At 48.4% G+C, this 14,290-nt stretch overlaps 1 protein-coding gene across 1 annotated transcript in view; it reads left to right on the plus strand.

Annotated features, from left to right (window-relative positions):
• The first annotated feature begins 1,443 nt into the window (after window positions 1-1,443).
• Window positions 1,444-14,290, plus strand: part of BAI2 (brain-specific angiogenesis inhibitor 2) — a 33,160-nt gene continuing 20,313 nt past the window's right edge. The window contains exon 1 of the mRNA XM_006862176.1: window positions 1,444-2,254. Within this exon, the coding sequence (XP_006862238.1) occupies window positions 1,453-2,254 (802 nt within the window). The 5' untranslated portion in view covers window positions 1,444-1,452. The remainder of the gene's footprint in view (window positions 2,255-14,290) is intronic.

The raw sequence follows: 14,290 nt of genomic DNA on the forward strand, positions 1-14,290 counted from the left end.
AATCTACTTCTCAAAGGAAACCCTCTGGAGCGGTTCTACTGCACACCTGGGCTCACTATGAGTCAGAGTCAGTTTGAAGGCCTCTAACAACAGCAGTCCTGGCATGGCACTGTAGGATAAGCACTTGACTACAATGTTGGTTTGAACCACAAGGTCAGTGGTTCAAATCCACCAGCCGCTCCTTGGAAACCCTATACAGGGTTGCTATGAGTTGGAACCAACTCAAGGGCACGTAACAACAACAACACAACAGTAACAGAGGTTGTGATAGGGTGACATGAACTTTCAGACAAGAGTTACGGAAGCTGAGAGCAGAGAGAGGGCATAGTGGCCTCACTGTGGGGGTGGGGTGGGGTAGCAGGCAGCAGGCCTTGAGTTAGGACTTAAAAACCACATGTAGGAAGGGAAGAGGGAAATTATTGCCCCCATTTTGCAGATGGTAAAACTGAGGTCTACGAGGGCAGCCCAGCTACATTCACACTGGCCATACCCTCCCATGGGCATAGCCTGGTTGTGCGCAGTCCCCAGCATGTTGGCAGTAACCTATCCCTTTCTCTCCCACTCAGTAAAGCAAGTGAGTGCCAGTGACATTGTTCTGGGGATAACCTTGAATTGCTTTAATTTATAAAAAAAAAAACACATCATTGTCAGACATCGCCACGTTAACAATTACAGCTGGATTACACATGACACGTCTCATAGCTGATCACGACACACTGCAACTAAGAGCAACAGTTCAGGAGAATAAAGGTGGGGGTGTGAATAGCGCTGGACCTTGGCCTCAGCTAAGACCCTTGTAGTTGATAGGCTTGACTGTGAGGAGTCATGGAGTAATAGTAACAACAGCTCGTATTTATGAAGGACTCTCTGGAACCCTTTTCCTTACCCATCTTCTTCAGTCATAGGAAAACTGTGAGATAGACACCATCACTGCTCCATTTTACAGGTCAGGAAACCGAAACTCAGAGAGGTCAAGCCCCTTGTTCTAAGCTCACACAGGTGGGGTCTTGTTGTTAAGTGCTGGCAAGTCAGTTCTGACTCATAGTGATCCTGTATGTGTGTAGCCTTCAAATTTCTGAGGAGCAACTGGTGAGCTTGAACTGCCAGTCTTGCAGTTCAAACTGACCTTGCAGTCCAGCGCATTAACTTGCAGTGCTGCACTAGGACTCTAGGTGGGGACTTGTTATTAAGTGCCGTTGAGTCAATTCTGACCCATAGCAACCCTGTATAGGGTTTCCAAGTTGCTGCCAATGGGCTTGAACCACCGACATTGCAGTTCAAATGATTTTCAGTCCAAAGTATTAGCCCACAGTGCCACACCCTCTAGGGGACTTAAAAGAACATGGTCTTCACCACAAGACCCACTCCCTACAGCTAGTCAGTCACACAGGAGGCTCAGACCCAGGATGGCCCGCTGACAGCTGTCTTTTTCCACAGGGCAAGGGACATAGGATGACCCCAGCCTGTCCCCTCTTACTGTCTGTGATTCTATCCCTGCGCCTGGCCGTTGCCTTCGACCCCGCCCCCAGTGCCTGCTCTGCCCTGGCCTCAGGTGTGCTCTACGGGGCCTTCTCACTGCAGGACCTCTTTCCGACCATCGCCTCGGGCTGCTCCTGGACCCTGGAGAACCCCGACCCCACCAAGTACTCCCTCTATCTGCGCTTCAACCGCCAGGAGCAGGTGTGCACCCACTTTGCTCCGCGCCTGCTGCCCCTGGACCATTACCTGGTTAATTTTACCTGCCTACGGCCCAGCCCCGAGGAAGAGGCAGCAGGCCAGGCAGAGTCAGAAGTGGGGCATCCAGAGGAGGAGGAGGAGGAGACAGCGGGGTTGGAGCTGTGCGGTGGCTCCGGCCCCTTCACCTTTCTGCACTTCGACAAGAACTTTGTGCAGCTGTGCCTGTCGGCTGAGCCCTCAGAGGCCCCCCGCCTGCTAGCGCCCGCTGCCCTGGCCTTCCGTTTTGTTGAGGTCTTGCTCATCAACAACAACAACTCCAGCCAGTTCACCTGTGGTGTGCTGTGCCGCTGGAGTGAGGAGTGCAGCCGTGCTGCGGGGAGGGCCTGTGGCTTTGCCCAGCCGGGCTGCAGCTGTCCTGGCGAGGCAGGCACTGGCCCCGCCACCACCACACCTTCAGGTCCTCTTGCTGCCCACACCTTGTCCAATGCCCTGGTGCCCGGGGGCCCAGCCCCACCTGCTGAGGCTGACTTGCATTCTGGGAGCAGCAATGACCTCTTCACAACTGAGATGAGATATGGTGAGTCCAAACAGGGCTTTGTGGAGTGGGTGTGTCTGGAGGCTTGTGGTTGCCCACTGCTGCCCATCCTGGCTAATGCTGGGACCATTCATGCTGCCATTCACTGATCCTGTGTGTTCAGCCTTGTCCGGATGCTGAGGTCACTGAGAGGGGTTGGGGTCAGACCTCACTCTTGGTGAGTTTGCAGCCTGGGGTGGAGAATTGCCGGGTGGGGGTGTGCAGGGGAGACAATTCCCTACCTGGGCAGTCAGGGAAGGCTTCCTGAAGGCAGCAATTTGGGAGGTCAGAAGGCCATGTGGAAGCATGCCAAGACAAAGGCATGGTGGAGGCATTCCAGGCAGAGGAAGTAGTATGCACACAGGCCCAAAGCACTGCAAGTGGACCAGTTTGCCTGGAGGCTTGAGGAGGCAGGGAGCAAGGACTCATTGCCCACATGGGTCAGTGATTTCTGGCAGTGGCCCCAGGGTTAGGGCAGAGGAAGGCGAAGAAGAGTGTGCCTGGGTGAAGAGGCCTGAGCTTTGTGGCAGCTTTGGAGGGCTGGGTTGGCTCTACTCCCAGCGTCCCTTGTCTTCCCCCTCTGGGCCCATGTCTTCTGGGACTGAGGCCGCCAGCTGCTAGAACTTCCTGCTGACTGGGCAAAAGCTCTACAAGCCCTTAGTCCCGCCTGCTCTTATTCCTGCTCCCGCCCCAGCTCTCCTCGGCCACGGCTGCCTTCCTGCAGCTTTAAGGCCCCAAGACCCTTAGCTGGATCCTACATGCTTCCTGAGCAGTGCTGGGCTGGGGACTGGCTAGGTGGTCTGGGAGGGAACAGGGGCCAAGGACATGGGGTGGGAGGGAGGTAGGCTGGGGATCCAGTCCCCAACTGTAGTACTGACAGGTAACCCTCTGCTATTGGGATCTCAGTTTCCACATCTGGGATAATGGGCTGGTCTCTCTTAAAAGAGGCTCAAGGACACAGGGATGGAGGCCAGGAGAAGCATCTGGATCTCCCTCAGAGGGTATATTTATAAGGTCTGCTCTGTAAGACCTTGATTCATGTCTGTTTTGGAGGCCAGAGCCCTGGAGTTGGGCTTTTGGCTGTCACCTTGAGTAGATTCCTTTATGCGCCTTGGACATCAGTTTCTTCATCTGTGAAATGGGCAGTTGTCTCTAAGATTGGATTAAAGGAGATGGCTGTCATGACAACCAATGTGCTGAGAAGGTGGCAACTTCTCAGCTTTCCCCGTAAGATAGCTGGCATTGTGCCCATCCATGGCAAGTTCCCAGTGGCCCTGCTCTGGCCTCTCCCTCAGGCTAGCTTGGCCTCTAACAGTGGTCGATGAAGCCGTCCGAGTGACAGCCAGGCTGTGGGTAGGTTACAGGCCCTGGAGGCTGGCCTGGGATTTAGTGCCTGCAGGAAGAAAATGAATTTCGCTTCTTTGTCGAACATCAGTGGAGAGCACCAAGCGTATATCAGGAGGTTTATAGCTCTTCCTGCCTGGCGGCCACTGCCCATCACCCCACAAGAACCTTCCTCATGATGTTCAGTTGAGGGCGGGCTCTTTTGCCTGGCTTTCCCTGTGGTCCCTTGGCCCAGTGGTCCGCAATGGATGGAGCAGGGTTCTGCCCTCATGGGCAGGCACCATCTGGGCAGGCTGCCATGTGGCGCACAGAGCCAGGAGCAGCCAGCTGGGCTGGGTGGAAGCCGGAAACAAGAGTTGGTTGGTAGCCGAGGTATCTTTGGGGGTCATTGAGATGAAAAGGGCGCCCTAACTGGGACTCCCCACTATCCTCAGAGCCTCTACAAGGGCCTCTGGAACTGGAGAAGGATGGAAATTGGACCCTTGTTTGTCCTTGACTTGAGGCCTGGTGTCATCTCTGAGCAGGGAGCCTTGAGCTGGGACTGCCAGCTATTCCCTCATGTCTCTTGTTCCTTGTCTGACGTGGCATGTCTCAAGACTTCTCCCTGGGGTTGCCCTGCAAAGAGGACCCCTCTGGGGATCTATGTAGAGTGATGTGGCATCAGCCATGACTCGCATGACACACTGGTGCCAGAGTCATGCTGGCCGAGTCCTTTCCTCTCCCCATTTCCTCTCTGCCCTCTTCCCTCCTGCCTAACCTCTTTGGGCAGATTGGTACATGTTGGTACATGGATGATGGGCATATTCTTAGTTTGTTCCATGTGACAGGAGTATCTCAGGGCTGGTGGCATTGTCAGGGCCCAAACCACTCTGCTTCTGACGGGCACATTATTTCACCCCCATTTCCTTTTGCCTCCATCCCTTCACCTCTCCACCTGGACCAGCTGGGCAGGTGTACCAGCTGCAGGAGAGCGGTTGGCATGTGGAGTTTTGCCAGGCTGAAAGCAAGATTTGTGGGGATGGAGGTGGGCAGAAGGGGTGAAATCCTTGTCCTTGCCCCTCTGCTAGGCACTGGAGTTGGGATGGGGTACTCATCTTCTCCAGAACCCCTCATCCACTCCCGAATAGGAGTAATGTCAAGGCCACACAAGGTAGGGCTGGGTTGGTGCTGGAAGAGTGGCTAGGGTGGGTACTGGTGGGCAGTGAAGGGGCAGCAGTGCCTGGGCCTGCCTCAGCGCCCAGTGCGTTTGACAAGAGGGTACAGGCGCCTGTTAATTTCACGCAAACTGCCTTTGATAGATCTCTTGTTATTTTTGGTGAGTTGAGCCATAAATTTGTGCCATCTTGCTGCTGCAATCTGTTAAGTGGGGGGAGAGGAAGAAAGGGAAGGCAGGCAGGAAGGAGCCTGGTGGAGGATTGGCAGGGAAACTGGCTGGGGCAGGGAGATGGATCACCTGGGAGGGGGGCCTGCAGAGCTCAGCTCCCTGGGGCCCATTCCTGAGGCGGCACCAGTCCATTGGGGTGGCTAAGTGGAGTACCGTTGGAGAGAAACCTTGTGGCCCCCCCACCCTCCCACCCCACCCACCCCCACACTATGAAACTGTTGGCTGCTATGCTAGGCCACTTTCCACTTCACCCAGGCTCTTTCTGAGGCCACGGCCACCGGTTGAGTCTGGTGTCTTCCAAGTGTCAGGCCTAGGAGGCAAGAGTGAATTCAAATCCTGGCTCTGCCACTGTGGCTGTGTGACTGGACAGAGTACTGCCCCCCTTAGGGCCTCAGAACCCTAGTTCTCTGTGGGTCACTTCCCTGACCCAGCCCCCAGTGATTCCCCATTGCAGCCCACACGCCTCAGCCTGGCATTCAGCCACACCCTGGGCCCAGCTGTGCCTGCTTTTCAGTCTTGTTTTGAATACAGGGCTCCTTGCTACCCCCAGAGACCCCACTTTCCTGTCTCTCTGCTTTGCTTGGGCTGTTGCTTTGCCCTTGGTTAGCTGGAGCTTCCATCCTTCTAAGTACACCGCAGGCTCTGTCCCCTCTAGGAAGTGGTTACTGACCTGTCTAGCCTCTTCCCCAGATGGGCCTCTCTCCTGCTGCCCTCCTCTGGCCATCCTGCTGTAGTGGCAGGAAGTGAGTTCCTACCTGCTTGTTGGGGTCTCAGACAGTGGGGAGACAAGGCCACTCTTGGGATGGTGTTACAGAGCTCTGCTGAGTTTCCTGTGTGTCTTTGGCTTGGAGCTCTGAATGTCTCCACAGGGTGGGGATCGGGCTCAGCCTCCACTGGCTCTCCTCAGTCGGGACTGACCTTACACCAATCCTTTCCATACATCTTCATACTTTTCTTGGGGTGCGCTTGTACCATGCCTTGGACCAGCTGTGGGTGAATGAGACCTGAGATAAATGAGACTGGGCTTGTGGTGGGGGAGAGTATGCAGTGAATGCAATGCTGGTCAAGGTCACAGACTGAAGTTACCCAGCCCCTGGTTCAGTTCCTGACCCCATCTCTTACTAGCTATGTGGTTGTGGGCAAGTTACTTCACCTCCATGTTCCCTCGTCTGATTGGGACGAGACATTGTAATCAGTGTGAGAATTCTTGCCTTTCAAGAGAGAGACCCAAGTTTGATTCTTGGCCAGTACTCCTCATCTACAGCCACCCCTGTCTGACAGTGGAGGTTATGATACTGAACAGGTTTCAGTGGGGCTGCCACACTAAAGTGGGCTAGAAAGAATGTCCTGGTTATAGCCTTCTGAAAATGAGCCCATGAAAAGTCTGCGGATTAAAATAACAAAGCCGGCAGTCTCACTTCCCAATATGGAAACAGACTATTTAGCCTCTGTAATCAAAGAGCCTGGTATTGGTTCAACAAACCAGTGGAAGATAATTGAGGCCTCAGAATTAAATCCAGCCGCCTGTGACAACTGATTTTTGACAAGGGGGTCAAGACCACTAAGTGGGGTAGAGCCAGTCTCGTTAACTAATCATACTGGCAAAGCTCTGGTAGCGTAGTGGTTACGAATTGGGCTGTGAACCTTAAGGTCAGCAATTTGAAACTACCAGCTGTTCCGCAGGAGACAGATGAGGCTTTCTGCTCCTGTAAAGATTTACAGCCTCGGAAACCCTGTACAGGGTCGCTATGAGTCGGAACCGACTCCACAGCATATAATCACCACCACCACTGGCAAAGCTGGATCTCCACCTGCAGAAAAAGTGAAATCAGACCTATACTTCACACCATATACAAAAATGAACTAAAAATGAATCAAAGACGTAAATGTTAAACCCAAACCCTAAAAGTCTTGGAAGACAACATGGGGAGAAAACTGTCAGAGCTAACTAACCTTTTGTAAAGTATGATGGTAAACATTGTAACAAATGCATGAATAGAAGAAGACAAAACAGATAAATGGGATCTCTTGAAAATTAAAAACGTGTGCTCATCAAAAGACTTTATTAAAGGAGTAAACAGACAGCTTGTTGTTGTTAGGTGCCATCGAGTTGGTACTGACTCATAGCGACCTAATGCCCAGCAGTACGAAACACTGCCTGGTCCTGGGCAAACTTCACAATTGTTGCCACCCTTAAGCCCATTGATGCTGCCACTTTGCCAATCCATCTCTCTGGGGGTCGTCTTCTTTTTCTCTGACCCTCCACCTTACCAAACATGATGTCCTTCTCCAGTGACTGGTCCCTCCTGACAATATGTACCGAGTATGAGAGACAAAGTCTGGCCATCCTGGCCTCCAAGAAGCACTCTGGATGCACTTCCTCCAACACAGATCTGTTAGTTTTTTGGGCAGACCATGGTACTTTCAATATTCTCCTCCAACACCATAACTCAAATGCATCAATTCTTCTACATTCTTCCTTATTCATTGTCCAGCTTTCGAATGCATATGAGGTTATTGAAACTACCATGGCTTGGGTCAGGCGCACCTTAGTCCTCAAGATGACATCTTTGCTCTTCAACACTTTAATAAGGTCTTGTGCAGCAGATTTGCCTAATGCAATACGGTGTTTGATTTCTTGACTGCTGCTTCCATGAGTGTTGATGGTTGATCCAAGAAGAATGAAGTCCTTGACAACTTCAGTCTTTTCTCCATTGATAAAAATGTTGTTTAAAAAAAAAAAAAGAAAAGAATGTTGTTTATTAGTTATTGGTCCAGTGGTGAGGATTTTTGTTTTCTTTACATTTAGATGCAATCCATACTTAAAGCTATGGTCTTTGATCTTCATCAGTAAGTATTTTAAGTCCTCTTCACTTCCAGCAAGCAAGGTTGTATCATCTGCATATGGCAGGTTGTTAATGATTAATGAGTCTTCCTCCATTTCTGATGTCCCCATTTTTCTTCATATAACCCAGCTTCTTGGATTATTTGCTCAGCATACAGATTGAATAAGTATACAGGTGAAAGAATACAACCCTGTCGCACACCTTTCCTAATTGTAAACCATTCCGTGTTCCAATGTCTGTTTGAACATGGTCCATCTCTTGGTCAATGTACAGGTTCCTCATGAGCACAATGAAGTCTTCTGGAATACTCATACTTCTCAATGCTGTCCATAGCTTGTCACGATCCACACAATCGAAAGCCTTTGCATAGTCAATAAAACACAGGTAAATATCTTTCTCATATTCTCTGCTTTCAGCCAAGATCCATCAGGCATCAGCAATGATATCCCTCATTCCACGTCCTCTTCTGATTCTGGCTTGAACCTCTGGAAGTTCTCTGTCATTGTATGCTTGCAGCTGTTTCCATATTGCCTTTAGTAAAACTTTACTCACATGGAATATCAAAGATATTACAGAATGGGAAAAGGTCTTTGGAAGAGATTTATCCAACTAAGGGTCAAGTCTCTAAAATCTATAGAAAGTTTCCACAACTCAACCACAGAAAGACAAACCAATCAAAATGGGCAAAGGACATGAGTTGAACCATTATCAGAGAGGACATCCATGCAGCCAACAAACATATGAAAAGATGTTCACAATCGTTGTTGTTGTTAAATGCCATTGAGTTGATTCCAACTCAGCAACCCTCTATCTATATAGTTTCCAAAGAGCAGTTGGTGGGTTTGAATCACCGACCTTGTGGTTCGCAGTCTAGTGCTTATCCTACAGTGAGCCATACCAGGACTTCAGAAGTATCTATTGTTGTTGTTGGTGGTTCTGACTCATAACAACCCTCTATAGGGTTTCCAAGGATCAGCGGGTGAGTTTGAACCACCAACATTGCTGTTAACAGTCCAGTGCTTTTCACACCAGGACTCTAGAAGTACCTGTTGTTGTTTTTGTTAAGTGCCATTGAGTCGGTTCCAACCCATAGCAACCCTGTAAAGGGTTTCTAAGGAGCAGCTGGTGAACTTGAACCATGGACCTTGTGGTTCAAACTGACTTTGCAGTCGAGCGCATTAACCCACAGAGCCACACCAGGTACAAATAAATGCAAATATGTGGGTATAAGCACATAGCTTCATTGAAAACACAAATACAGATATCCCTCAGATATAAACACCTTCCCATTATTTTAGAGTGTCTGGCTTTTTAATTTGTTTTTTTAAAATAAGAATTTGAGCTCTCCCATTCTACCTAAGACCAACTTTTAAAAAGAAATTCCCACATACTTTCCAATGTTGGTGTTTTTAGATTTGAAGGCCAAGGACCATATTTTCATGGGACAGCTCTGTCAGTTGGCATAACATAGTTCACAAAAGTCATGACCTTCATCCTTGTGAAATCATTAGCGTTTGAGGTCTTAAAAAGTTGCAGTGGCCACCCAAAATACAACTATGGGTCTCTAATCACCAGGATCAAAACTAAGAAGGTAGCCAGAAGCACAGAGAAGAACCAAGCCAACACCAGTGGCAACCTCATTTACCCTGAGGCCAGAAGTACTAGATGATGGTGCCCGGCTACCACCAGTGACAGTTCTGGTTAGAGTTACAATAGTTACTCCCGTGTAGAATGGGAAACAAATATGGAGTAGAACGCTAATTCTTATTTAAAGAAAAAAAATATATATAAAAGCCAGACAATCTAGACTAGTAGAAAACAGAGGACTCTCTGAGACCATCACCCTGAGACCCTCCTTAAACCTAGAACTGAGCCCATCCTCTGAGATCACCTTTGAGGGAAATAGCAGAGTGGCGTTCAAAATAAAGAATGGTGTCCTACTTTAAAAACATCAGTATGAGACCAAAGGTCAACAATTTCTCAAAAGCAAAGATGAGAAGACAAGAGGGCAAGGAAACTCGAGTATTGGAAAGGGAAAAAATGACATGAAGAGATTGTTAACACATGTAATAAATGTAACTAGTGTCCTTGAACAATTTGTGTGGAAATTATCAAATGGGAACCTAACTTGCTCTGTAATCTTTCACCCAAAACTCAATAAAATATCATCTAAAACAACAACAACAAAACCTCAAAACATCCTATGGATCATGGTAATCCGATCGTCAACCGATTAGGGATTTCATGGGTTGGGACTGGGCAGCGTTTTGTTGGTTGTGCATGGGGTTGCCGTGAGTCAGGACTGTCTTCATGGAAGTTTATGATAAACCATGGAGCTAGTGATAGCGATCCACACACAGGCTAATGAAGAAAGAATGTAAGGTTAGTGTGGTTAGCACAATACGTGGCATGTGGTGGTGGTTTAGTACCATGGAGCTGATTCCACTATGAGCTGGTTCCGACTCATAGTGACCCTGTATAGGGGTTTCTGAGGCTGTAAATCTTTATGGGAGCCTTATCTTTCTCCTGAGGAATCGCTGGTAGTTTTGAGTCTGACTGAGAGATTAGCAGCCCGACTCGTAACCACCATGCTACCAGAGCACCTTTTGTTGTTATTGTTGTTGTGAAGTGCCTTCAAGTCAGCTTCAACCCATAGCAACCCTGTATAGGGTGTCTGAGGAGCAACTGGTGAGCTTGAACTGCTGACCTTGCAGATCAAACCGATTTTGCAGTCCAGTGCATGAGCCCGCAGCGCCACAGCAGAGCTCCCTTGGCACATGATAAAGCCCTAATAAACAGTTGTGCCATTGTAATTAGTATAATTATGATTGTAGTATGCCTTGGTGTCAAGGGAGATGGAAGAGTGTGGGATTAAGCCATGAAGGCATGGAAATGTCTAAAAGAGGACATTCTAAGTTGGGTTCTGAGGGGTGAATAGGAATCCGTTAGCCTATGAAGTTTTTCTTTAAATTAAATTACTTTTAAATTTGTTGTGTTTAAAAAAGAAATTTTATGTCCTAAGTGGAAAGAGATTATTACTTACCTTAAATAGAAGAAAACCAAAGAAACAACCACAGTGAAAACAGAGTGGTCTTATTAAATTCTGGCTCAATGCTATTTCCTCTAGTTAATTTGTTGGAAAGAGAAATTAGCAAATGTTGGAGATGAGTTGAAGTCTAGTACCACACAGACTTTTTATCTTTTATGGAGGGATTAAAATTAAGGTGACGATATAACATTATCTAAACAGGGATCCTCACGAGATTATAAGGGTGGGGAGATAGGTACTATTAATGATGTCAGGGCAATAGGCATAAATCAAGCTATTCCAGGCAAATTGGCAAATAAAACCCACTGTCCTTGGATTGATGCTGACTCACAGTGACCCTGTAGGACACAGTAGAATTACCTCAGAGGGTTTCCAAAGCTGTAAATCTATACAGAAGCAGACTACCACATCTTTTGCTCTTGGAGTGGCTGATAGGTTCAAACCCCAACCTTTTTAACAGCCAAGCGCTTTAATTACTGTGCCACCAAGGCTCATGACTGGCAATTAGTCACCCTAATTAATTAAGAGACCAACTGCCTCAATCCATGATCTCGTGTTATTTAATGGCCCGTTGTAAGCTTCCCCGAGTCACCTCCCCTCCATGTACACACTTTGGGAAACCCTGCACGTGGCAGACAAGATGGAGAAGGGCTTTCGAGGTAGAGGAAACAGCTTGTGCAAAGGCGTGACGCTGTGAAGCAGCGCACAGAGCGTAGGAAGCTATAAGTAGACCAAGTTGCTGGACGGTAGCCCCAGTGGTGGGAGGTGAGGCCAAGGGCACGGCCAGGCTTGACTGCCACCCCAAGGCCCCAGTGCCTGGTCTTGGCTGAGGGCTTTAAGGCATCAAGAAGCTGGGCACTGAGGAGGCAGGATGAGTCAGACGTGGTCCCTGCTCTCGAGGAGCTCCTGGCCATGATGGGGAGGCAGCAGAGACCTGGCTAGCTCTCATGGGAGGCTGGCAGTGGGGCTGGAGAGGAAGAGTCATTGCAGGGATGGAGGCTGGAATTTTCAATGACTACCTTTCCCTTCCCACTTCCCGGTCCCCTGGTTTCTGATGCGCTGTGGGGTATGTGAAGTGCCACTGAGGTGGGACAGAGCCAGGTTTGAAAGGGATCAGTCAGTGCCTGCTTGAGGCTTCAGGCCTTAGGGAGTGTACAGAGAGCCCCAGGAAGGGAGAACTGCTTTGTGTATTACAGTGTGTTCTCCCTGTGGAAGGGATGATTAGTGTAGTTATTTTAAACACATTCAAAGAAAGCTGAGGGGGTTGGATTGTGGAGTTTGGGGGCAGGGTCTATGGGGCAGAGAGTAGTAGGTGTCTGTTGTCCTACCCCAGTGATACCAGGGGTGACACAAGGTGAGCTCTGTGTGATTGGGGTGGAGGAACCCCAGGGATGGCTTGCTCATGTCACTGAGTGCCTATCTTGTACCTGACTGCTCAGGGCTAGGCCCTGTCTGTGAGAGGGGCCAGGGAGACTGCACAAGAGGATGAACCCAGGACACTTCCAGCTGCAGCAAGAGAAGGTCTGGGCCAAGGCTATGAAGAAGAGGCCAGCATGCCTAGACTTTATGTGGTCAGCCTAGGAAGGCTTCTTGGAGAAAGTGGCATTAGGTAGAAGGTTTTGGGACTGAGATGGAGGGAGAGCATTCCAAGGGGGATGGAATAAGCATTAGCAAGTGCATGGAGGGAAGAAAACATTTGCATGTTCAAGGGATAATAAGAAGGGGGTGACCACTCATTTCCCTTGAGACTTGTTGTGCTCCTTGCAGCCCATATCTCCTGTCTCATGTGACCCCCACAGTGAACCATGTGATAGGAAGTGCCAGCCTCAATTTCTTTTTTTTTTTTTTTAAGTTTTTATTGTGAATGGAGTGAAAGTTTGCAGGGCAGATCATCAGTTTTACATTCAACAAATCATATACTTTGTTTCATTGCAATGATTATAAACCCCTCCATATACCATCAGTTAACAATATTCCTGTTTATTCATTTTAGCTCTTTTTTAAAAACACTCAGGCATATATAATAATTTCCACCACCAAAGGGCACATTCTGCAAGTCTGCCTCCTGGCCACCAGCTCTCAGTCCCTCTCTTTCCATGAATCTAGAGTTCTCAGCAGCTCCCTGTCTCCATGTCCCCATCTCTGCCTCCATCTCTGGTGTCACTGCTTCTCTGGATAAGGTCCCGCTTTCTGCTTGTGCTCTTCTCCTTTGATGGTCCTAGGGTCCTCTGTTTCTGGACTGTAAGATGAACTACTCTCCTGTTTTTGTTATAAAACTTCTACCTTTACAATTGTGACAGTCACACTTAGTCATGATAACAGTTACTCACTATTGAATCATAAGAATGTTATACCCATTTTTTTTCACCAGACCCCTCAAGATATGATGAAAACTATTTAGTGGGGACTCTATCTTCCCCCACACACTCTTGAAACCTTGTAAGCCAATTACTTCATACTTTTATCGCCCCCTCATTTTAGGTAGCCAGTGTCTAAAATTGCCAGTACGGCACTTAACAACAACAACAACAATCTATCAGGGGATAGCATTGATACTTGATGTGAAGACTCCTTCCCTCTCTGTTGATATTTTGAGCTACTATATCCCTGAGTATAAGTTAAGTTCATCAAATTGTAGCAATTTACCCTTGTTGCCTTTATCAAAAATTTTTTGTCTTCCTCTAGTCGAGTTCTGATTATCAAGACTAGGTCAAACGGGTACTATCTGCAAGTTTGGGTGTTCTTGTGTGTCTCCCTTCACTTCTTACCAATTGGATGCTTCACTGTCAGCTCTAGCCTTTTCTGATGGGCTGGTGGCTAGGCAGGAAGGGGGTTTCACAGACACGGTGGTGGACAAGATAGCCAAACAGGAGCTGGAGGAGAAGACTCTCGGCTGGACCTGAAATAGTGTCTCCTAAGGTTTGGTTAATAAACGGGTATCAGGCTTGGCATGGTTTAGGTGGTGACCCCAGAGCCCTGTCTTTGAGCCTTTCTTTGAAGTGCCTAGCATGAAGGCTGGCTCATCTAATTTGTACTGTTGGTGCTTGCTGGTGGGCAAAGCTGGTATTCTTACATGGCAAGTCAAGATTACAAATGACTGTATCCAGTGACCCCATGGCAGTATTATTGATGTATTTTTGGGATGGGTTCTGCGCTAGCATTCACTGGGGCCAGGGAGATAACTCACATACAGCCTTTTCCTCAAAGAACTACAGGGGGTTCAGAAAGAAGATAAAACTTGATGAAAGGGCATATAGAAGAGAGGGCACCCAATTCTGTCTAGCCATTAGGAAGTAGGGAGATCTTTAAAGAGGAGAGGACATTTGAGGTAGGATTTGAAGGATGAGTAGGAGTTTTCTAGGCAAAGAAGGTAGGGAACAAGCAGGTAGTGAGTAGAGAGGAGATGATGATCCTAT

This window comes from Chrysochloris asiatica, unplaced genomic scaffold (assembly GCF_000296735.1).
Source record: "Chrysochloris asiatica unplaced genomic scaffold, ChrAsi1.0 scaffold00047, whole genome shotgun sequence".
Taxonomy (NCBI): Eukaryota; Metazoa; Chordata; class Mammalia; order Afrosoricida; family Chrysochloridae; genus Chrysochloris; species Chrysochloris asiatica.